The sequence below is a fragment of the Heliangelus exortis genome, chromosome 4 (genome assembly GCF_036169615.1).
Source record: "Heliangelus exortis chromosome 4, bHelExo1.hap1, whole genome shotgun sequence".
Classification (NCBI taxonomy): domain Eukaryota; kingdom Metazoa; phylum Chordata; class Aves; order Apodiformes; family Trochilidae; genus Heliangelus; species Heliangelus exortis.
Window position 1 is genome coordinate 42,365,706 of NC_092425.1, and position 24,365 is coordinate 42,390,070.

Consider the following 24,365-nt stretch of genomic DNA (forward strand, 5'->3'; position numbering starts at 1 on the left):
GGTTGCAAATTCCTTATTTCCAACGTAGGCTACTGCCTGCCAAATTTCACCCTGAAAACACAACTCCAGAACCATCACCCTGCTATTCCCCTTTCATCCCAAAGCTGCCAAAAACTCCCAGGCTGAGTCAGGCTGGAGGAGATGGGTTTTCAGAGCCTGAGAGATGGATGATTTGTGTGCTTTGAAAGGCACAGGATGTGGCTGTGGCTGCAAGGGGGAACTCGTAGCTGGCAGAAGAAAAGCAGACCTGCAGTTCCATCTCTCCTGCAGTTTGTGCTCCTGTCCTTCACTGCCAATCAGTCCCTGAGCTGTGCTGGGAAAGAGGGAAGGAAACACAGGTTGTGCTGTCACCCAGCAGGCCGGGCAGGCTGTCCACCAAACTGGCTCCTCTGTCACCTTCATTTTGTTTCCAGACAAAAGCAGGGGCTGCCAGCACCAGACTGTCAGAACTTAACTCAAGCCATGGTAATGTGCTTAAGCAAAGCATTTAGCACACTGTGCATTCAGCACAGGGCTGGAAAACAGACTCTGGAGTCTCCTGCTTATGTGGGACACTGGACTTCACCCTGCACCCCATCAACCCCTGGAAAAACACCCCCAGACTTTGCAGGACCCCTTTGGATCCACAGACAGCCCCAAAAACCATTTACAGAGATCCCTCTGAGGATTCAAAACACCTTTTCTCCCCTGCCACTCCCTTCATGTGAGAGGTTCAAAGAATTTCTGCATTAAATACAAGATGCATGGAGATTCCCAGAGACAATTCCTGGTACAGCTACTGCTGTGAGCAAGAGTCAGCTCTCAGGAGCCACTGGCAAAACAAGCACCATCTGTGGCAAAACCAAAATGTTTCCAAAACAAGCCTTTTCTGTTAGCTTGTGCCAAGTATTCATGACCAGATCTGGTAAAGAAATAACCCACAATTGCAATACTTCAATAACATGTTTCCAGCAGCTAAATCCCATCCGAAAATAAATCTGGGATGCAGAAATGGGAACAGAAAATCCAATTAGGTAATAGAAAGATCTGAAGAAGCTGTAAGCCCAGAAAAAAAAACCCAACACAACAACTCATAACCAACCAACCAAAAAAACAACAAAACACCACCCAACACCAGCAGTAATCTGCTCTTTGCCATCACCTTATGTGGGATGCTACTAAAGCCTAAGCCTGGGAGAAAAAGATGCAGTTCCTTTTCAGCATTTTTCAGCATTTCAGCTGGAAATTTCAATTTCCAGCAACTTCAGAAGCTCAGCTTACAAATTCAGATCCTAAGGCTACCCCAGCCCCCTTCCTGAACACAGGCACAATCTGTATTTTTAAATAAGGAGTCCCAGAGGCAGCCCAAGCCTTCTCAGTTGCAGAGCTTGGCAAAATGATTATAGCACCAGTGAAATGGTGACCCCAGCCTCTGGGCTGCAGGGTTTGGGGGGTATCACTTCTGGGGGATGAGCACAGCAAGCTTGGTGCAGGGCTGGGAGTTGCTAATGGAAAACCACAGGCAGATTTTTCTTCTTGTGGGTGTCATGCAGTGCCTACAGCTGTGTTAATCACACCTGCATGAGCAGGGGAGGGACACAGCTCTGGCTACTCCTGAAGTCCTGGCCCAGATCTGTCTGAAGTGGTGGGGAAGAGAGGGAGAGGCATCCAGCTGTAAGGAAGCAGCCAGGACAGAGCATCCCCTATTCCCATCTCACTGAGTGCATCACACAGCACCCTGCAGCCCAGCACCTTTGGGGGAAAAAAAGGTGATGTTTTGGAGTAATTTTGTTGCCACCACTCTCAGCCAAGACAGCAAGACCCCAAACTTGGTTTTCTGCCTCTGATCCAGAGCCTTCCCCAGCAGTCTGAATGCTCAGTGCCAGCAGCACCGTGGGGTTTGTCTGAACCATCCTCACGCATCACTGACTGCAGGAGGCTGGAGAGCTGCTCACAGGGCTGGAAGGGAAGGCAGTGAGATGCTGTGCCTAAAAACAGCCTCAAGGACTGCTGGGGGGGGCTGTTGTTTCTTTTTACATCACCTGCTTGCACCCCACTGTTCCCAGCTGAAACTGCTTCAGTAGCTCCTTCTTGCAAGCACCACTGTAGCTTATAGGAGTGAAGCTTAGAGCCACACCAAGAGGATGGACAAGGCAGAAACAAACATTTTCCAAGCCAAGAGGAGGCTCCATCCCCTGGGCAGCTCTCCCACTACAGCCAGAAGCTCCTGAGCAGCCCTGTGCCCATGCCCTCAGCATCCCCTCCAGAGGAAGAGCCGTGAACAGCAATGACAGCCCTCACATCTCTCCAGGGCAGGCAGCCAGCCAAGCCCTCTCCCTCCTGATGGCTGCAGGGGTGGGAAGAGGACATCTAAAACATGCCTCAGCTCTGAGCAAATATGCTACTTCTCAGATTTATTCTGCTTACTTAATCCCCATCCTTATTTCTGAGGTCCCAAAATCGATTCCCCATGATCTCACCTACACAATATCAGGATTTTCCAAGGATCCTGACTCCAGCTCAGCTCGCTCAGTGCTGGAAAAGCTGAGCTTGGGGACTGTGCTGGACACAACCTACTCCCTGACTGAGGCTGTGCTGAAAACCAGGCAAGGAGGAGGCAGGTTCCCACCATTGTTAACACCAACAGGAGCAACAAGAATTGCCTGAAACCATTTCCTACTGCAGACAGGGCACTCCAGTGAATAAAGGAAATGAAGGGTTCCCAAACTGAAAAAGCCCCGTGTGCATCACCAGGTCTGCTCCCCTGGCACAGGCAGCAGAGCCAGGCCCAGAAAGCCACATTTTGCAGCAGAAAGCAGGCAGGGAAGCCAAAAGCCACGCTCCTGGCCAGCTCAGCAGCCCCAGCAGTGCCACCCAAGCCCACAACATCACCACATGGACTGGAGGGAGAGTCCCACAGTGCTCCCCTGGGGATACCCAGCAGCAGGGACAGCTCAGCCTTGCAGTTAAAGCAAGAAGCTGCCAAGCAGCCAGGGCACTGCTGAGCTGTGCCACCCTGACACACCTCACCCCCAAACCTCACTCACTCCTCTCCACCTGCAGGAGCTCTTCTCCCACCCAATCACACCTTCATCAGCAAGGACAACCACCACCTAGCAGGAGCACAGAAACACAAAGGTTTATCCCCTTTCTTACTGCTCCTCTCACCCTCTAGAACCAGTTGCTGGCCCTGCTCTACCCAAGCCCCTGGGATGTGGCTTTCCAAGGGTGCAGCTCTTGACCCCAGTGGGTGTTGGTAGTTCTGCTGCTCAGAGAAAGACAAAGCAGAGGATTTGTCAGCTCCATCAGCCCCATTCCACCTTCATCTCTCTCTTCTCATTCCCTCCCCTCCATGGAAACTGGCAGTCTCTCATTAGTATTATTTTTAAAACAGATGGAAGAACACTGTTTTAATCTCTCAGATAACATTTTCCACAGCCATGTAAAATTTGTATTCCAGCTTCATTTTCCATCATTTTTTGTTTTACTTGGAGGGAAGTATATGTCAGCATACACACACGAGTAAACATCAGTTTTGCTCCTTTAACTAAACCAAGCTACAATTCTCTAAATATTTAGGATAAACAAATGAAGAGAAAGGTAGGGATGCCAGAGCTTTCTTCCATGCTCCGAACTCCTGAGAAACCATCCAGCACTGGTCAAGATGCTGGGATTTAAGCCAGAGGGAGGAGGGGAGTCCCATATCTACCACATCTCAACAGTTTCCAGACTGGATGTGGCTTATCAGAGCCAGCACACATGACCACAGGCATCCTTACCCCCCTGGCTGGTTAAGCACACTCATGGCTTTCATCATGAGAGGTCCCACGGCAGGCTGTGGCACCAAACCTGCCAAAACTCTGCTTCTGCAGCCCTTTAAAACTTCAGTACCGAGATGTGTCTCTGTTAAGTCAGAGGCAATGCCGGGCAGTGCACTGCACACATGTGCCCTCACCGCCTGTGGGATCAGGGAAGGAGAACCACCCCTCCTCCCCAAACACACCCTGCCCGGCTACAATTAAACACAGACACTTCAGAGCAGTTCACTCTGGTTACTTTTTATGCGTGCTTTTACAATTAACAATGTCATATCCTGCCAGGTTGTGACTCAGGAATGTTATCTTAGCTTTAACTCAAACTGACTGGCTTTCTGCTGCGTTTCTTTGCCCTTTCCTTTAATTGTAACCCCTCGGACATGACACACACCACTCAGGGCCCTCATAAAATAGGATTACAACGTTGAAACCTTGATAGGACCAAGCACAGCCTTGCCTTGCTCAACCGTATCATTAACTGTTTCTTCAAAGTCCCCAGCAGCCCGCCAGCACCACAACATGCAAAGTGGGAGCAGAGACAATTAGAGCAGGAGACAAAACACCCCCAGCACCTCCTGAATACCAGCCCACTGGCCTTTCTTCCCTTATCACCCCAAGATAAGCTCTCTTCTTCAAAAAGCACCGATTCTAGAGGAGGAGGAAGGCTCTGCCTCCCAGCTGCTTATGGGGAAGCTGAGTGCCCTCATGACAGAATCATCTGGGTTGGCAAGGACCTCTGAGATGATCAAGTCCAACCCTTGATCCACCACCACCACAGTTCCCAGCCCATGGCACTGAGTGCCACATTCAGTCTCTTCTTAAAAACCTCCAGGGATGGAGAAAGAATCCACCCCCTCCCTGGGCAGCCCATTCCAATGCCTGAGCACCCTCTCTGTAAGGAATTTCTTCCTAATATCCAACCTAACCCTCCCCTGGCAGAGCTGAAGCCCATGGCCTCTTGTCTGGCTGATGAAGAGCCCAACCCCCCCTGGCTCCAACCTCCTTTCAGGGAGTTGTAGAGACTGATGAGGTCTCCCCTGAGCCTCCTCTTCTCCAGCCTCAACACCCAGGCACTTCTCAAGCTGAAGGATGCTGGGCAGTCTCAGGACTCAGTAATATACAGATAAGAATTTAGTTTAACTGGTGCAAAACCTACTGCAACTGCTGGTTTGGGATTGCCCGTGGACTTGGATCAACCAAAACTGTGAGAGGCTGAGCAGTGGCATCAGTTTAATATAATGAGAGAAAAACAAAGTGAAATATACAGCAGAACAAAGGGTGATCAGGTCCTGAAACGAGCCACGTTCCTGAGCCTATTCTCGTTGCAAGGGTGCTGCTCTGCACAAAGCAAAACGGCTCTGCTGGCAATACCCTTCAGCCTACCCTGAGATCCATGTGAAGTGGTGATTTCAAGGCATCTCCCTCCACTGCAAGACAAACTTCAAGCTCCAAGCATGCTTTAGAGACCTTGAGATCAAGGAGGCATTTCAGAAGAAGCTTTACAAACAGCTGGTATAATTTATACGTATTCTGCTAACAAACATCAGCTCTTATTTTGCTTAGTAGCATAACTTCCCCACCTCCAGTAACACCATTAACCCCATCCTCCTACACTTGCTTCGCCACATCAGAGGAACCATAGAGCCCCGCAGATCCATAGGAGCCTAATAAATTCGAGAAGAAACTCTCTCATCCTGGGCACATCTTGTACACAGACCATTTTCTTATGGCGAGCCGAAGCGACACTCAAGTCCTCCGCTCAGGGGCAACATCTGGTTTGCTCGCAAGCCCTGGAAAAGTTCCTGGGAAGTCGGGCAGCTCTCTCTCCCTCCCCCGGCCGATGCACAACAGTGCATTCAGCCTGGTCACGGTGGAGTTTCATTCACGTTTCTGCAAGCTGGATGCAACACACGCTTTTTTCTCCTCTCCCCCCCCCCTCCCCCAAGATCAGCATCTGTTACTTTTTGTGGGTTTGGTTTGGGGGTTTTTTTTTCCCCCCCTTTCTCTCTGTAGAGGGGAAATCCTTTGTCTTTCTGAACATGAATGTAAAAAACCAAAAAAACACAACAAAAAAAGCCCGCCCATCACTTCCCCCCCAAAAAACGGTCACGCTGAAAGATGCAAAACACGTTTTCCCTCGGAAGACTTTCACGCCGAGGTTTCCATCCCATTGCCCGCCACAGCAGAACGCCCGAAGCTTTGTCCCAGGGGCTGCGGGCACTTCCCGCCCGGCTGCCCATCACCCCGGGCCAGGCACAGCCCTCCCCGCTCCCAAATTTTACCCCTCCTTAGGAATCGGCGGGGCAGAAACTCCCGCGGCAAGTCACGGAGCGCGGCCCCAGCCCCAGCCCCGGCCCCGGCGGGAGCAGCCCGGGGACCACCCCGGTGTCTGCCCGGGGCAGGGAGCCCCGTGGGGAGCTGCCCGCCTCCGGGCTCGACCCCCCCGCGACAAAGAGCCCCGGCCCCAAAACGGGGCGAAAAAAAGTTTTGCGCGGGGCCACCCCCCAGCCCCGGGAACGAGGGGAAGAGGCGGCTGCTCCCCGGGCAGAGCCCGCCGTGTCCCCCGCATCGCACCCCCGCACCCCTCCGCATTACACCCGGGGCACTCGCACCCCTACAAGCCCCGGCGCGGCATCCCCGGCACCGCACCTCCGCACGCCGGGGAAATTCAGCCCCGGCTCCGCGCCCCCGCACCGCCCTGCCCGTCCCGCAGCCCGTCCGGCCCCGCAGCACCCACCGCCGGTCTCCCCACGGCCACGGCCATCGCGGTGCAGTGCTCTGCGCTCCCCGGCCCCGCCGCCTCTGCGCTGCCTGCTAAGGCTGCAACATGGCCACCCGGCGGGGAGGGCCCATGCGCAATGCAAAGGGGCCGGGCGGCGAGGCGGGACCCCCCCGGTCCTCCCCCGGGCACACCGGCACCGCCCCGACACCGCTCGGGGTACCCGGGGTGGAGACCGGGGGGCTGCGTTTAATCCCCGGCAGTAATTGTAATTAATCTCCCCCCCCCCTCTTTAGCGAGCCCTCCCGGAGGGAGCGCGCTGCTCTGCCCCGCTGCCGGGGGAGGGGGAGCCCGACCGGCTCCCTGCCCGCTCCCCACGCGTCCCCTTCACCTGGAAGGGTCACTCGGGACGCCCCACAGAGGGTGGGGGTGGCATCTGAGGGCGCAGAGCCCCATCTGCTCCGGGGGGCTTTGCGAAGAGACGGGCAAGCGGCTGGCAAGGGTGCAGCTGGGTCGAGGAGGAGGGAGAGGAGGGAGAGCTTCAGCAAAGAGACAGAACAGGGGCCAGGGGAGGGGTCCCGCAGGGGGCTGGGTGCCAGCAGGACCCCCTGATGCCCTCCTACAAGGACACAGAGGGCAAAACCAGGCACCTCATTCCCCCAGGCTCTTCCCCCTCTGCCAAACATCCCCACGCTGCTATTTGAAACAAGCTGGATCTCCCAAACAAACGTCCTGCCCCGTGGACAGGCATTCTCCCACTCCAGGGATTTCCAGGGATAAAGTGAAGCACAGCTGGGTCCTTGCTACTCCAACCGGAAAAATGTTGAACATCTTGATGTTAACCATGGTAGCCCTTCACCTCCAAAGGTGGGAGTCTTAGGGCTAAATTCTCAAGCCTCCAAGCAAGGCAGCAACAAAGAACCCTGCAGCAAAACAGGCACAGAACCCCAAAAGGCTACAAAAAGACCTGACCCCCTGCACACATGAAGGATATGTTGGGTTACAGACACATCAGAGCTACTCCCTTATGTGAGCAACCACAGGATCAAACCCAAAAAGATAAAAGCTGAGAGCTTTTAAGCACAAGAAAACAGCTTTCATACATGAAAATCACCAAGAGAACTCAGTTAATAGACCTGAGGAATCTATTCACCATTTCTACACCCTTTAATCTAAAAGCTTTTCTTACCTTTTCATTCCAAAAAGCCATATTTTGTACCACTGTGGAGAAACACATGGCTCTAGAGGGTTACAGAGCCCAGGCACTTCCCTTCTGCAATTCTTCCAAGGGGTTTGGAAGGTCTCAGGAGCTGGTATTTAAGAGTGATCACCCACACCTGAACAGCAGCCAAAGAAAGGGCATGAGCTCTGCCTAGCACTGTTCCTCCCCTGGCCTAAGGATCCACACCTGGGGCAGCAGCTCTTAACTGGGTGCAGGTGCAACCATCCTCAGCAAAGCTGTTAAACGAAAAAACCCCGATGGAGCTTCTACCAGTCGAATTTTGCAAGCACAGTTGGTGTGGGGCTTTTATTACCCTAACATGTTAGGCAGCACTGCTATTATCACGGGGAGGCAGCTACAGCAGAGTCACGTTCTTGCTCTTGTAGCAAATTCCTCCAGCTGAGGAGGTGCTGAGCATGCCTGTGCTGGGAGGTGTGCTTGGTCCAACACAGCCTCTAGTGGAAACCTGATGATTATGTCTGAAGAGCTGCCCTCATTGCACCTCTGGGTGAGGCAGGCATCTCTCCCCTGTGACTGGATGAGGGGCATCAGCATCACCCAGTGAATGCAAACATCTTCTGTGTCTGCAAATCCTTCACCTGACTCACCATCTCCTGCCTTGGCCTGGAGCTGGGAGAGCTGTGGCTGAGGTTTCTCTTAGATGCTCATGCATGAAGACCTTCCTGGTTATGGATGGTCATGCTGAAAGGGCAGGGAGAAAAAAAAGAAAAACCAACAAAAAAACCCCTCTTAGTGTGAAGTAGGCAATGAAGAAACTCCAGGTAGCAGAGCTGAGCTTCTGTTTGCTTGCATGCAGCATTATTCCCACCCCTTAATCCCAAAATGTGATTTGGGATAGTAGTGACTGTCAGGTGAGAAGTGTTAGTTTAACCCATTTCACTCAAAAAGCTCAGTGAGGCTTTTCCAGCCTTAGCAATGCAAAAGCATCACCTTTCAGTTCTGGTCTCAGCCCTGTAGGTACTTCAGCAGTCACTTAGAGTTACCTGAGTGTGTTTCACTGATTTCAGGAAAAAAAGTTAAGAGGATGAGAGCTGACACACCTGAGGAGAAAAACCTCTATTTGTTGAAGTCAAAGCTAAGATCACTGTAAGCAAGATAATACTTCCAAGGGTGTTGAAATGAAAATAGGGTATCATGGAAAGCTTCCTGCTTATGCCTTAGTCCCTGAAACCAAAGCAACACTTTCACAGTAGTGTTGTCACTTGTCACTGTTATTTACTCGGGATTGTTTTGGGGTTTTTTTGTTGGTTTTTGGTTTGTTTGGTTTTTTTATCTTTGCAATCTACCTTCCTCTCTTATTTCTGATCACAATTATATCATTATGTTCCACTCATTTCATCCAAACCACTTCCTCTGAGAGTGTGCTGCTATCAAACACAGAGCAGTGACTGCAATTCTGGGAGGAAGGTGTTTATCCCTTGAAGAACTCTACCAAAAGCAGAGCAAAAATGATAATATTAACACAAACCTTACCCTTTTCCCTGCTCAGACCTTACTCTGGTCAGATGAATGCCACTGTCCTACAGCATACACCAGAGGGAAAACCCAAAGCAAGCTGTGGCAGAGTTTCTCTTGCTCTGCCCCTCAGGCAACCCAGATCTTGGCAGACTGGAAAACTTTTCTGATACGCTGCCTAAAGTGTAACTTCTACCCTAGAAACTTAAAAGTTTCTTTTAGGGCTGCTCCCACCACTCCAGAGGTTACAGTTTATCAGTCCTGCAGCTCCACAGGGTGATTTATCCTGCCAACCAGCGTGATGAATGCACTGTGGCCGTCCAAAAGGACCCGTGCAGCTCCCCAGCTGGAGAGCAACGCAGCCCCACGCTTCCTCTTGCACCTGATTGCAGGGTCTGAACCTTAACCCGAGGGGTTTGTGTTATCAAAACGGGAATCATGAGCCAGTACACCCCATCTACTGCCATCTCTGCCCGGGGGCTGTGAAGGGTGCATACACCTGGGGGTTTGCAGTGGGCTGGAGGATGTTCCAGATGCCTAGATGAACAGCTAAAGATATTTCTGTATACCCGGAGCCTGGTGCAGAGCTGCTGATGAGTGTGGCTTAGAGGACAGAGCTCTTTAAAGCCCCTATTGAGCTTGGTGCCCCCATGCTCCCTGACAGCAAGGCTCAAACCCCATCCTCCCTCCTGCACTTTCCACTCACTCCCTGAACTCCTTGGAGCAGGGGCTGTTCAGTGTACCCGGGGCACTGGTGTGACCCATCCCTCTCAGCTCTGGTGTACACACTCCTGGTGGCATCACCAACGTGAGATCTCCTCTCCAGGGTCCAACCTGCCTCAGGCACCACGTGAATATCGAGGTGATAAGAGACATAATTTGAGTCCAGGCACTCCTGGTATTTGTGTGTGGTTGTTGCAATCTCCCTCACCTGTAACAGCAGCTCCCCACATCACATTCATGTATCTTTGCTGCCCCTTTCCATAACGCAGAGAATCCCAGAGCAGCTCAGGTTGGAAGGCACCTCTGAAGATGCTCTGGTCCAGGGTCACCCAGGGCAGGATTACAGCCATGGAGCTTTAAATGTCCCAAAGGATGGAGACTACAACCTCTTCTGGCAACCTGCCAGCGACCACGCTCACTGTAAAAGGTTTTTTCCTCACACGCAAACGGAATTTCTTGTGTTTCGATCTGTGCCCATCACCTCCTGCCCTCTCGCTGACATCATGACCTATGAAGTGCTCTTTCTCCTCACCTCACTCCACCAAATCAGCCTCGCACATCCCAGAGAACTGTCAAAGCTCCTCCAGCCCCTCAGCCCCGCTCTCCTCCTCCACCTCTGCCGTCCCCACCGGTGTCACCAGAGCCGCGCAGCCCCACGGGCCGCCACCCGGGGCAAAGGCAACCCGGGGGGGTGGGGGAGGTGGCGGCCCGGCCGGGGAGGAGGAGGAGGAAGAAGAGGAGGAGGAGGCGGAGAGGCCCGGCCAGGCAGGAGGCGGGTTTCCCCGGCCGCGGCAGCTCCGCGCACCTGAGTGAGGCTCCCGGCACCGACGTGCAGCACCGGAGCGGAGTCCCGAAAGGCGGCGGGCCCGGAGCATGGCGCGGGAGCTGAGCCAGGAGGCCGTGCTGGACTTCCTCTGGGGCGCCGGGGGCAGAGCCCCCAACACGGAACTGCTCCGCCACTTCCAGCGCTTCCTCCGCGACCCGGCGCTGACGGATGAGCAGCGGCGGGAGCGGCGGGAATATTTCAAGACCCTCGTCAATTCCTTGGCCACCGTCCACCCCGCCGCCGTCCCCGGCGCCTCCAAGGACATCGTCCTCCGCCGCAGGTACCGCGACCTCCTCGATGAGGACCTGGCGCCGGCTGCAGAGGATCGGCAGGAGGAGGAGGAGGAGGAGGAAGAGAAGGACCCGCTGCCGCCGCCCCGACGCGACCCGGACCGGCGACGGGGCTCCCCAGGGGAGGGGGCGGAGAAGGGGCGGCCCGGCGTGGGGCAGCTCCCGGGGGCCGCCGTCGCGGGGGGCTGCGCCGCCCGGGGTCGCGGCGGACCCTGCTGCGAGTGCCGCCGGGCTCGCCGCGCCGCTGCCGCTCCCCCGCCCGGCCCCGGGGCTCCGCTCCCCGCCGGGCCGTCCCGCTCCCCGCCGCCCCCCGCCCGCCCGCCCCCGTACCGGACCCGACCGCTCTCCTCGGCGCCCTGGGCTCCGCACCTCGAGGGGCCGCCCCGCACCCGGCCCCCGGAGCTGCCGTCGGGTCCTGGGGTGCTGACATCCGCGGGGCTGCCACCGCCCCGATCGTCGCCGCTGCCTCCCTCCGGCTCGCCCCCTTTCCAGACCCTGCAGCCGCCCTCTGCCAGACCGGCCCGGGCCCGCTCCCCACCGCTGCCGCCGGGGTCCGACGGGTCAGCCCCTTTCGAGTCCCTGCCACCGCAACACCCGAGAGGGCCTCCCCCAACCCAGTCCCTGCCATCGGGCCCCGGGGGGCTGTCCCCCGACCGGCTGCCTCAGCCCCGGTCTCTGCTGCAGCCCCCCACCAGGATGTCCTTACTGAAGGCCCCAGCACCTTCAGCAGGTCCAGGAGGGCGAGCCCCCACCGGACTACCCCCGTCCCCTTTGCTGTCATCGGGCCCCAGGGTGCCGTCCCCCACCGGGCCGCCCCTGTTCCGGTCCCTGCTGTGTTCCCCGGGGGTGCTGCCTCTGTCCCGCTCCCTGCAGACGCTCCCTGCCAGCCCCTCCCCATCCCCCCCGCTCGTAGCCGGCCCGGCTGTGCTGTCTTCCTCCAGGCTGCTCCCAGCACAGTCCCGGTCCCTGCAGCAACTCCCCACCAGCCCAGCCCTTTCCCCATCAAGGGGATCCCGGCTGCTGACTCCCAACAGACCAACCCAACCTCAAACCCTGTCACCGCCATCAGGTCCTGAGGTGCTGCCTGCCACCATGGCACACCCATCCCGATCCCCATCACAATCCCCCACCCAGCCACCCCCTGCCAAACCACCCCCATCCCAATCCCTGCAGCCACCCCCTGCCAAACCACCCCCATCCCAGTCCCTGCAGCCACCCCCTGCCACACCACCCCTATCCCAGTCCCTGCAGCCACCACAGGGCCCTGCAAAGCCCCGAACCCCAGCCAGCAGCCCCCCAGCACCACTGCCTGTCTTCAGGAGCATCAGGAGCCAGCTTGCCTTGCCGGATGAGCAGGACATCCCCCCATCCCTGTCCCCAGATGACTGCGGGACGCAGCCCCGCGCTCTGCCCTCCAAGAGCTCCCCTCGGAACGCCCCGAGCCGGGTGCCGGCGGTACCGCTGGGGCAGCGGGAGCACGCCTGGCTGGTGGCAGTGTCTGCGGGGCGCTGGGCGAGGGTGCGGGGGCTGTTCCTGGAGGAGCCGGAGCTGGCCCTGCAGAAGGACTTCATGTCGGGTTTCACCGTCCTGCACTGGCTGGCCAAGCACGGGGACGGGCCGGGCCTGCAGGAACTGGCGGCGGCGGCGCGACAGGCTGGGCTGGCCCTGGACGTGGACGCCCGCACGGGTTGCGGGTACACTCCGCTGCACCTGGCCGCCATCCACGGCCACCAGCTTGTCATCAAGGTGCTGGTGCTGCAGCTGGGCTGCCAGGTGCAGGTGCGGGACAGCAGCGGGCGCCGGCCCTGGGAGTACCTGGGCAGCTCCACCTCGGGGGAGATCTGGCAGCTCCTGGAGGCACCCCGAGGGACCATCATGTTCCCCACGCAGCCCCTGGCCCTCAGCGTGTCCTCTGCCAGCAAGGGATCGGTGTCGGCTGGCAGGGCAGCGCTGCCCGCATGCCTCAGGCCGCAGCACGGCCGCAGGGCAGCGTCCCACAGCGAGGGGGACTGAGCTGAGCTCCCCGGAATCCCTGGCATCCCCTGGTGGGACCTCGGTGGCCATCCCGCGAGAGGAAGCCAGGCAGGCAGAAGAAAATGCAATGAGACCGACAGACTGAGCCTCTCGAAGAATGTACTTTTAAATTAACCCAATGAACCGTTGTTTGATACCTCGCTGCCCTCCCTCCCTCTCATTTCTTGCTTTTCTACCAGAGAGAGGATGTGACGACTGCTGGAAGCTGGCAGAACCCTTGGTAGGCAGGTCCCAGGCACCCCAAGGTCACCAGAGTTAGTGGGACCATGGCTTTGGGGTCTCAGACTCCAGAATGAAGGTCCCAGGCAGCCCACGGGGCAAACACCAGCTGCTGGGTGCAGCCACGGTCACCAGCGTTAGTGGGACCATGGGTCTGGGGTCTCAGACTCCAGAATGAAGCTCTCAGCCTGGCATCATCCAGGGCAGAGTGTTGGCTTTTTGCTCACAGTGACAGATTGCTGTTGATCCTAGGGTTTGCAAAACACTTGTTTACACCGCCTAAATTGTGGGGAGTAGCTACGACTGCGTCCCTTTTTAATCCCAGCAGATTAAGGACGAGTCCCACTATAAAAAATGCAGTTAATCAAGGTCCAGCCTTTCAGCAAGAGTCCTCGGAAAGTGACTGTCTGTGGCTGAGGGTGGCAGCTGGAAAGCCTGGAGCAGAGGAGGGTGTAACACCCCCACTCCATTTCTCAGCCCGTCTTACCCACTGGCCCATGCAGAAAGGAATGCGGGGCAGCACCGCAGCCCCGCTCCTCCCCGCAGCTGCCCCGCAGCACCGATACCGCCCCCTCCATCCTGCCCCTCCAGGCCCTTTCCTGACACTGCAGGACTCGGGAGCGGTACCTCCGTGTGGCCGCAGCCCCGTTCCCGGGGATGGAAAACAAGGAAAGCATCGCCGCAGGAATCCGAGCTGGGCAGCAAAGGGTTGTGCTGGGCCACGGGTGTGCAGGGAGGGGGAAGGCAGTTTCATAACCAGAGCTGCATTTCCCCAGAGACCCCATCCCTAAATTGCCTCACGGGTGTTTATCTGATGGGAGTGGGTGGGATTGGGGGGTTCAGGGAAGAGATGTCCAGGGCAGACATTTCTGAGAGCTTAAAAATAACAAATCTCACTGGATTACGTGGGTCCTCTAATGCATTCTGCTCTCTGAACCTAAGTGAGCTTCTAAACAGTAAAAAAAAAATAAAAACAAAAAACCCCAAACCAAACCAAAACCGAACCAAAAAACAAACAAAAAGAACCCCAATAGGTTCATCTTGCACCTGATTTGGCTCTCCTGTAGGTTCTTTATGAAGGCAGGAAGAGAGCTAAGGTACAGGGGACAGAGGTACATCAGTGCCTGGGTGATGCTGCTGCTGGGTGACTCCAGATGTGGGACAGTGTGACATGTGTGACATGTGCCTGTGAAACTGGGGCTGCTGGCTCTGCCCTGTGGGTCACTTTGGGGCAGACCAGGGCAGTCGGTGGGCCTGGCCCTGTATGTGAGGCATGTGCCTCAGTGCCTGCAGTTTCGGGGAGGAACAGGAATCAGGGCAGCAGAACCTGACCCTTGCATAACATGCATGCCGGGGAATGCCTCGGGTCCTTGCTCAAGCACTAATTGAGGTCTCTACTTTGCTTGGGGTTTATTTGAGGGAGGAATTCTTTCCTGCAGAAAGGAAGCTACTCTGCCTTATTCTGTGCCCACAGAAGATTGTGGCATTTTCCCAGCCTGGTTTTCTCCCTTTCCAGAGGAGGAGACACCATGACAGTGAACACAGCCCCTTAGATCCAGCCTAGATCAGCAGGAACGTGCAAAGTGGTTGCTGCCTGGTAAAATGCTGCAGTGTTTTCCACCACAGTCAGAGCCACTGCCACAACTCATACCAAGCACCAGGCTCCCCTGGGAAAGGACTTGCTGAAGCCTTCCAAGAGCCTCAGCTAGAAGCCCTAAATACAACCCCCTTTGACAGAGGGTACCAGGGATGCCCCCAGAGCCTTTGTGTAGAGAGAGCTTCAGGGAGGAAACGCAGATGAAAGGAGGTGTGAGCTGAGCAGGGCTGGTGGGGAGCATGGGTTTGCTCCACAGCCACCTGCAGCTTCCAAAGAATGAGATCTTTCCCTTACTATCTCCAGTGTTACTACTAAGACAAAAGCTGAAGGGACAATGGTACCTTAGGATTCTCATTTTACAACCTCTCCATGACCTTTCTCCATGACGCAAATCTAACTAACAAGCTTTCTTTTTTTGCTTTTTTTTTTTGCTTTTTTTTTCCTCCTGCCTGCTGTTGCAGACTTTGTCTGTCATCTTTTTCAGAGCAGTTTTCTCTCCCCAGCAGTATTTAGTTCAGCAGCCTAATAATGAGCTGTGAAATCATTTTGTGTCCAGTATTTGCTCGCCTGTCGAGACGACAGACAAGCTGCTTTCTCCAGTTTTTAAATTATAAAAGCAAGCCTTAGGAAGTCTGAAACTCCCCAAAAAGCCCCTTTCCCTGTTGGATTAAGTGTGCATTCACTGATTTACCACCCTCAAGCTACTCAGGAGTTCTTGGACTGCTAATACACTGCACAGCTCCTACACCACAGCTTTTAAAAGCAGTCAGTCACTGTTTGGGGGAACAACCACTCTTTTTACACATCCTTATGAGCTAAAAGCCATGGGAAAGCCTCATCCTCCAAGCTTTCTCCTGGTGAAACAAGCAATGGACAGCATGAAACCCATCTCCAGCCACTGTGGAGGGCAGGGCCAGATCTTTCATCAGCTGTGCCTGGAGGACTCAGACTGCTGCCCTGGAGCTTCCAGGCAGGCAGGGCAATGCCAAGGGCATGGTAGCTCCAGTCTCTCAGGAATAATCCAGCCCTGGGTACACACACACACACACACACACACACACACACACACACATGCATCCTGAGCATCTCTGTTTCAAAGTGCTCCTGATCTCTTTGTTACTTACTCCTCAGCCTGCCCTGGCCCCTTCCACACCCGTGCAGGCTGCAGTTTCCTCATTGCAGGTGGACGTGGCTCCCTGCCTCACACCCAGTGCAGGCATCTGATTCTGCACCACCCTGAAACACAGGACATGTCATGGATTAGTGCACAGCAGGACTCTGCCCTCTCCTCTCCTTGCTTTGAAAACACACCTCCCACCTGGCAGCTCCTGATGACAAAGTCCATCCCTCTGCTCTCCAATGCTTATCTCCAACCAACTGCTTTGGACTGGGAGAGCCACGTCCTTCAGACCTGCAGGAGGGGCTTTTCAGGCAGCACTTGGCCCACCACATCCTGTGAGCTCCCAGCCTTACAAACTCACGGTGAAGGCACCCCTGAAAGCATGGCACCCTCCTTCTCACCACCTCCCACCCAGCACCCTGCTCCAGGCACACAGCACAGCAGAGCTGGAGGTTGATCTGGATTCATGAGGCTTCTGTGAAGGTCTCAATTATGCTCCCAAATTGTGGCTCTGATTTGAGTCATGCTGCAGGCTTCACCCTCAGCAGCTGCACAGGTGAGCTGGCAGCCTGATGCTCAGCCCTGAGTGGTGTGTCTGTGTTACTCACCAGCTCTGACACTGAGCCCCCAAAGGATGGCTTCTCAGCCCAGAGGACTTGGCAAGGCCAGCACCGAGGGCAGAAATCCTTTCTGCTGAGTGGGAGTGTCTGGCTTTGAGCCCAGAGTTTGAAGATACAAAGCTCCCCCCCTGCAGCAAACCAAAGCTTTCCATCAGAGGAGCTTCCCAAAGGGACACACACTCAGCTTCCCCAGCCCAGGAGCAGAAAGCAGGTCACAAATTGCCATGCTTTGGTTCTGTTCCAAGATCCAAGCCTCTGGATGAGGACTGGATACTCAAGCAAGAGTGGGATCCCAATCCTAATCACCTGAGAGGCTTTCATGCAATTAAAGTGTGCTTTTGGGCAGAGCAGATGAGCAACAGAGCAGAGTTTTGCTAGCTGAGGCTGCTGGCCAGGACATCCTTCATCCCACAGCACTTTGCAGCAGTGAGAAAGAGAACTTAGAGAATAAAGAAATAACCCCACACTGAAGAGCTCAGCACACAAAATACTGTTTTTTCCCTACTGTGACAAACACCACGTGACTTAAAAAGTTTATATACAATTCCACAGTGAGAAGAATGTCTTGCATCTTTCCAAGAAGTAACGAGAGAGCCTCAATAGCTACTAAAACTCGTTAAAGCTGGAATTTCTCATGACATTTACTGCAAGTAGTACCAGATGGCAAGTTAGCAGTGGGGGTTTTACAAGAAAAAAACCCCACAATTAACTGTACAGTTCACTCCAGCCTAAGTCTCCCCATTAAAATGAGAATTGTTGGCTTTTCAGGGGAAAAAAAATATTTTCTTTAGAAACTGAGTTGCACTCGAAAACCACTGAAAGTTGAATTCTCAGTTTAGCTGAATTAATATCCCTCATCCCCAACATGAGGCTATTTAAGCAAACAGAACTTGTTTTACTATCACTAAAAGGAGAGAAAGATATTTTTATGACATCAACATAATTATTCTAATGAAAATACTGAATGATAATATATCAAAGCAAGATACCAAGCCACTTTTTTTTCCTACAGGTTATATGAAAAAAACCCCAACATTTATTAAATGAAAGTATCTGCCTTAAAAAAAAAAAAAAGAAAAAAGAAAAAAAAACCCAAAACAAACTAAACAACCCAAAAACTATTGAAACAAACAATAATAATCCCACCTCAAAAAATTCTAAGAATGTTCTCTAGCCTATACACCAGAAAAAAATAATTGTTCCTATCCCCTTCTATAGCTGGATGAGACCTGATTGTGAGGAGGTGGGGAAAGGCTTTGTTCTTACCACTCATGGTGGGCTGGGATTTTTTGAGGTGAGGGTCTTGTTGGAGCTTACTGGGAGAGCAGGATGGCAAAGTAAGAAAAAACTAGGTGATTTTCTGGGTCTTGTTTTGGAGTTGAGGCAGCATGCCTGGTGAAGTTTTCTGATGCTTTGGTTGCCGTGTGATGGTGTTTCCCAGGCAGGTGTGTTCTGTGTGTTTGAAGGCCACGAGCTGTTTAAAATGAATCAATTTAAGAAGTCACAAGTTCTGTTGGGCAGGAAATACCCATCAAAACTACTCACAAGTTCCTCAACACGAGAATGTCAGTCTGGGTTTGCGCTTCTAGTGCTGCCATGGGAAGCAATGACCAAAGTCCTTCAAGATCATAGAATCATAGAATCCTAGAATGGGCTGGGTTGGAAGGGACCTCAGAGATCATCAAGTCCAACCCTTGCTCCACTCCCCCCGTGGTTCCCAGCCCATGGCACTGAGTGCCACATCCAGGCTCTTTTGAAATATCTCCAGGGATGGAGAATCCACCCCTTCCCTGGGCAGCCCATTCCAGTGTCTGATCACCCTCTCCAGAAAGAAATTCTTTCTCATGTCCAACCTAAACCTCCCCTGGCACAACTTGAGACCTCTTGTGCCCTCTTGTCTTGCTGAGAGTTGCCTGGGAAAAGAGCCCAACCCCCCCCTGGCTCCAACCTCCTTTCAGGGAGTTGGAGAGAGTGATGAGGTCTCCCCTGAGCCTCCTCTTCTCCAGCCTCAACACCCCCAGCTCCCTCAGCCCTTCCTCACAGGACTTGTGCTGGATCCCTTCCCAGCCTCCTTGCTCTTCTCTGGACCTGCTCCAGCACCTCAATCTCCTTCCTGAGCTGAGGGGCCCAGAACTGGACACAGGACTCAAGCTGTGGCCTCCCCAGGGCTGAGCACAGGGGCAGAATCCCTTCCCTGGACCTGCTGGCCACGCTGTTCCTGAGCCAGGCCAATGTACAGGCCAAGATGTGTCCCAGCAGCTTCCCCCCATGCTGCTGGCTCTCTGTCAAAGTAATGATTGCTTTAAGAATTTTCTTCCAGCTTTCCTGAGACACGGCTCTGGACTTGAGGAATGTTCTGATGAACCCGATACCCGAGGAGGTGTTTTATGGTCTTTGACATAGCCCAGCACGTTCTAGTGAAAGTGGGAACTGGAAGCATTTGTGTGTCTGTGTGTCTTGGGCCTGGAGTCCCCCGACAGCTCAGCAGGACACAGGGAGCTTTGCAGAGCCCAGCACAGAGCAGGGGTTATCACCCACTGGCCAAAGTCCACCTGGGAGCTGCAAACAGAAAGGACTGTTTAGGGGAAGTGGAAAGCTCTGGAGTTTCACTGGGAGAGAGGATGAGAAATGCTTCCCAGGCCTTACCTCATGGGGAGTGTTACTTGCCAGGGGATGCAGAGCTGTGCTCCCCCCAAACAAGCACTGCACCCTCCTTATCTCCCTCCTGCTTCTTGCACTGCTGAGCTATCTAAAGTGCAAGGATTTGGGCTGCTCTCTTATCAGAGGTAAGTGAGGGCAGGGGGCTGCAGCCTTTGGCTCAAGGGCTGACAACAGCCTGGCTGTTTTGGCACCCTGTCCTTGGTCACCAGGAGCCAGCCCTGAGGTTTGGCCCTGGAACAGACTGGGAGGGAGATAAGGCTGAGGGCAGGGTTTGTCCTCGGAGCTGGGTGCTTTGCAGACCTCCAGGGAAGTCAGCGGGGCTCCAGAGCAAGAGGCAAAAGCCAAGGCTGCTGCTGCTGCTCACTCGCAGTCTGCAGGGCTTTGGGGGAAGGTCCCCAGGGCCTGGGGACAGCAGCAGCCCCTCCCCTGGGCCAGCACTGAGCTCCTCCCTTCCAGCTTCAGTCTCCCTGGGACTTCACCCAAGCAGAGCCTGCCTGTCCCTGGGGATTGATTGCTATTCCTCTGGTTTATCCCTCTGCACAAGGGGGGGCAACCAAGGTGGGACCCTCTGCTGGGACCCTCTGCTGGGACCTTCTGCTGGGACCCTCTGCTGGGACCCTGGCTTGATCCCCAAAGTTGCACTACACCCACCCTGTGTCTGAGTGAGGACCTGTCCTTTATCCAGGGTCTGAGCTTGTGACAAGTGTCACCCCAAAGACAGGAGAGCCTTTGCTTGGCATCTTACTGAAGGGTGTAAAATGCAAATCCATGCAAACACGGGAAGGGGATTAACTTACAGAATAAAACCTATAAAACAGTCCAACTGCATTAGGAAATACTTTGCCTTCCTAGGTAGCTTCTTGTATTCAAATAATTAACCAGCTCTGTTTGCAGTTCTGTGAGTCATAACATCAGTGACAAAGCAGGTAAAGCCTTCTGAATGTTGTTTTAGCATATTTTTTTTGCTGGAGGTTTATAAACCACCAGCCTGTTAACTTGTATTTGTTCTCATCTGAGCCCTGGTCACAGTCCATAGGCAAAGGCAGGGACTGCAGAGCACTAGGAGACACTTGTTTACAGCAAGCACCAGTAAGTGAGAAAGCCCATGGGAATCTCTGTATTTAAAGCCTCTTTTCTGGAAAGAGGGGGACAAGCAACATTGTTTCCCAGCATATAGGATGTGTATGTCAAAACACATCTGTTTCCTGAAGGAGCTGAGGTGCTGCATGGCACTGGACAAGGCTGTGCATCTCCTTGGCTGGATGGGGCCTCAGTGCCTCAGAGAGGGGGAAAAAGCAATGAAATGCTCCTGCCAAGGCAGAGCAGCTCCTGGGGAAGTGCCTCTCTGAAATAAATACCATCTCCAGGAGGTCAGCAAGCCTGGCAGGGTGCCTCCAGGTGAAGATGCACAGATGGGCACTGGTCAGAGAAGTTGCACATTTTCCTTTGCATAACTACCAGAAGTGGTTTAGTCATCTGCTGAGTGGCACGCTCAAGGGAACTGCAGAGCTTCCACTTCAGGAGTTATTTGCATCTGAGTTGGATTTTTTGTCTCTTTGCTTTCGTAAAGATTGAACAGATGATTTCAGCAAACATCTTGCAACTCTCCCCTCTCCTTGGTTCCTCTGTGCTGCCTCCCATCAAGGCCAAGGTTGCTGTTTCTCACAGTGCTTGCCTACCAGTTTCATGTTGGGTGGCTTCTGAGCTGGAGATGGGCAGCAGCCAGCCATGGCTCTGCAGTTCCATGCAGCAGCCCCAGCCCCTGGAAAGCCCTGCTCATCCTGCCTGTGGCCTCAGGGGTGGCTCTGCCCTTGGATTTTGCTGTCTTGCTGGCAGGTGTACCCCTCTCTCCTGGGGCTGGGGTTTCCATAGGTGCTGAGGGACTCTGTGCAGCCAGGGGCTCTCAGACAGTGTGCTGGCTCTGTCCTCCCTGGTGCTGAGCACCCCTTGCCACACACTGGGTGACCAGGGTTCCTCACAGCATGCCTGGGTGGACTCTGCCACCTTTTGCTGAGTGCATGAAGGCAGCCAGCTGAGTCTGGGCCCTCCTGAGGGCAGGATGATGTCCCTGACATGAGTCAGGGCTGAGGCCTTTGGCAGGAGTCAGGCTCTCCCCATCCCCTGCTCCCTCTCAGCCTCAGCAATCCTGCCTGCTCTCCTCCTCCCTTCCCTCCAGCAATGCCCAGGGCTCCCACACCACTGCCTCACTCCACAAGCTTTGGATGGAGCCACCTGAGAGCACCACAACCTCCAGAGGGGATCTGGGAGCAAGGGTTTGGGGGCTGCCTGCAGAGCTTGGGGATGGTGCTCCTGCTGCCCAGCAGAGCTCACAGAGCTTCTCAGGGTAATTCATAGAATCCTAGAATCACAGAATGGGCTGGGTTGGAAGGGACCTCAGAGCTCATCAAGTCCAACCCTTGATCCACTCCCGCTGCAGTTCCCAGCCCATGGCACTGAGTGCCACATCCAGGCTCTTTTGAAATATCTCCAGGGATGGAGAATCCACCCCTTCCCTGGGCAGCCCATTCCAATGGCTGAGCACCCTCTCCAGAAAGAAATTCTTTCTCATGTCCAACCTAAACCTCCCCTGGCACAACTTGAGACCTCTTGTGCCCTCTTGTCTTGCTGAGAGTTGCCTGGGAAAAGAGCCCAACCCCCCCCTGGCTCCAACCTCCTTTCAGGGAGTTGGAGAGAGTGATGAGGTCTCCCCTGAGCCTCCTCTTCTCCAGCCTCAACACCCCCAGCTCCCTCAGCCCTTCCTCACAGGACTTGTGCTGGATCCCTTCCCAGCCTCCTTGCTCTTCTCTGGACCTGCTCCAGCACCTCAATCTCCTTCCTGAGCTGAGGGGCCCAGAACTGGACACAGGACTCAAGCTGTGGCCTCCCCAGGGCTGAGCACAGGGGCAGAATCCCTTCCCTGGACCTGCTGGCTTCTCCACAGGAGGTGTATTTCTGACTGAGATGTCACGTTCCAGCCAGCTCAGGTGTAGCTGTCAGCAGTGGGAGACAAGCAAATCATCTGCCTGCATCTGATCCTGATTGACAGCTGCTGTATTGAGAAGGGTCCTCAGCCCAAGTGGATTTTTGTTCATGGCACCTCAGCAGCCAGAGGCCAGAGCTTGTTTCTGAAGTGTGGGGGCCTCATGACCCAGGACTCATTTCAGGTGAACCCTAAACCTGACTAATGAAATGCTGAGGGAGGAAGGAAGGGGAAGGAACTTCACCCCAAGCAGCATAATTTCAAAGGCCCTTCAGTACCTTGGGGTTCAGAAAGGAGAGTGTTAACGTTCTAGGTTTGTTGTTACATTTTTAATCAGCTTGCTCTTTCCAAGGCAGTTTCCAAATTCTCACTGACGAAAATTGAATCTGAGAAATCTGAGCCAGCTTTAATTCAACCCCTTCTCGGTGTGGGTGGCTCAAAGGAGACAAATCCTGGCACACACATCTTTTTGTGGGCTAGTTCTGCAGCTGGCTCGAGTTCCTAACCCATCCTGGTGTGCTGTCTGAGCTCTTCTAAACCAGGCCAGCTCAAGGGGCCTGGAATGCCCCTGTGGACACTGGGCTGGTGCAGAAGGTTTGGTGCCACCCTATTCAAAGTAATTGGTGAGGTGTTTTCCCTGTTGATTTCAGCAAAGCTCCAGAAGAAGAATTTACTTTTCAGTCCTCCAGTACAGCCAGAGCTGCTCCAGGGACCTCCAGCCCCTGCACTCCCTTTTCCTGCCTTTAGCAGGACTCAGAAACTCTGCCTTCCAGCCCTGCTAAAGCCACTCCTGTGTCAGACAAGGCCTGGAATGCACAAATGTAGAGTTATCCTGCAGAAAAGCATCCCAGGTTTCTTGGCAAAACCCAGGAGCTTTAACTCTATGGATGACAGTGATGAAAGCTGATTTGTGGCTAGGAAATGAAGCACAGGCTTGACCCCCAGCCTGTGTGCAGTCACCAGAGTTCAGGATAAAAGCTACCTAGAGGGAATGCTCCCTCTCCATGGACACCCTTCCTTTTATTTTTAACCCAAACAGACAATGTTTCTTGCAATCTCTCTCCTCTTGCTCCACTCACACAGTGTGCTGACCCAGTAACCAGCTTGAGTGCCTTGGGGAGGGCAATGCCTCCCTCTCACACACCATGTAGACAACTTCAAGGCCTGTATAAATTGTACTCAGCTATGGGAAAGGCATAGCTCCTCATCTTCCTCTCCTCCTAAGTCCTCTTGCAGCTAATCACAACCTAAAACTCCAACCCAGCTTGTCTGAAGCTAGACCACAGGCATACCTGGATGTGGGAAGTGCTGCTATCCTACTGTGCTCTCCCAATGAAAAATGTTCCAGGGCTGTTCCCTACTGCAGGAGTTTGCAATGGGGGCATAGATGTAAAGTCAACAACAATGTTGTTAAGAAAAATAAGTAATTAAAACTGCCAGAGCTGCCAGAGCTCTGGGAAACATGCACTTGAAGGCTGGGAACCTCTAAGAGAGGCTAAAGCCTCCAGCTCCAGGGCAAGATCTGGCTGTTTGGGGCACTCCAGTGGGGTGAGAAATGGCAGAAGTGCCCTGGCAGGTGGAGGAGCAGCCTGGCAGTGCAGAGCAGTGGGGCTTTCTTGCTTCCTTCCTGCTTTCTTGCAAGCTTGGTGGCTTTGGAGAAGAGATTAATCATTGATCTGCAGAGAGAAGGAAAGTTTGGATGCCCAGGTTTAGAGCAGTGGGGTCCTCCAAGGAAGAACAACTGCAAGGAGCTCCTGTGAGATGAGGCAATAAACTCTGAGGAGATGAGTTTGCCACCTGCAGACTTAAAGGTGTGGGCAGAGGTGCCTAAGTGAAATGAGTTCAAAATCATGAAGGCCCAGTTCTCCTGGGTAGTTTACAATTTGCTCTAGTTAAATGTAATCCCCTGAGAGATGACAGAGACCTGGGGATTGTCAGCTTGGGTCAGTGTTAATGAGGGAAATAAAATGATGAGCCATGCTTTAAATCCCACAGCAAACTCCTGTCATCACTTTCAGATAGTGCAAGAAGTTCTTTATAATTAACTCGATTTATAATTAACCTGGAATAGAGGTGCTTCCCTT

At 54.0% G+C, this 24,365-nt stretch overlaps 2 protein-coding genes across 11 annotated transcripts in view; one reads left to right on the top strand and one right to left on the bottom strand.

The window, feature by feature from the left end:
- The window catches only part of SEPTIN11 (septin 11), a 75,375-nt gene extending 59,214 nt beyond the window's left edge, over window positions 1–16,161 (bottom strand). For 4 of the 10 annotated variants that reach the window (XR_011725902.1, XM_071744126.1, XM_071744130.1 and 1 more), the window contains exon 1: window positions 7,703–7,980. Coding sequence is in view for 6 of the 10 variants with exons in the window: in XM_071744126.1 (XP_071600227.1) it covers window positions 7,703–7,750 (48 nt within the window). In the remaining 4 variants the exon portion in view is untranslated. Of the gene's footprint in view, window positions 1–6,531; window positions 6,664–7,702; window positions 7,982–16,024 lie in introns of those variants that run through there. The other 6 variants (XR_011725904.1, XM_071744127.1, XM_071744129.1 and 3 more) reach the window with 4 other exon arrangements.
- Window positions 10,672–13,224, top strand: SOWAHB (sosondowah ankyrin repeat domain family member B). Its single transcript, XM_071744123.1, has one exon. The coding sequence runs from the start codon at window positions 10,808–10,810 to the stop codon at window positions 13,061–13,063; it is 2,256 nt and encodes a 751-aa protein (XP_071600224.1). The 5' UTR covers window positions 10,672–10,807; the 3' UTR covers window positions 13,064–13,224.
- Window positions 16,162–24,365: the final 8,204 nt, after the last annotated feature.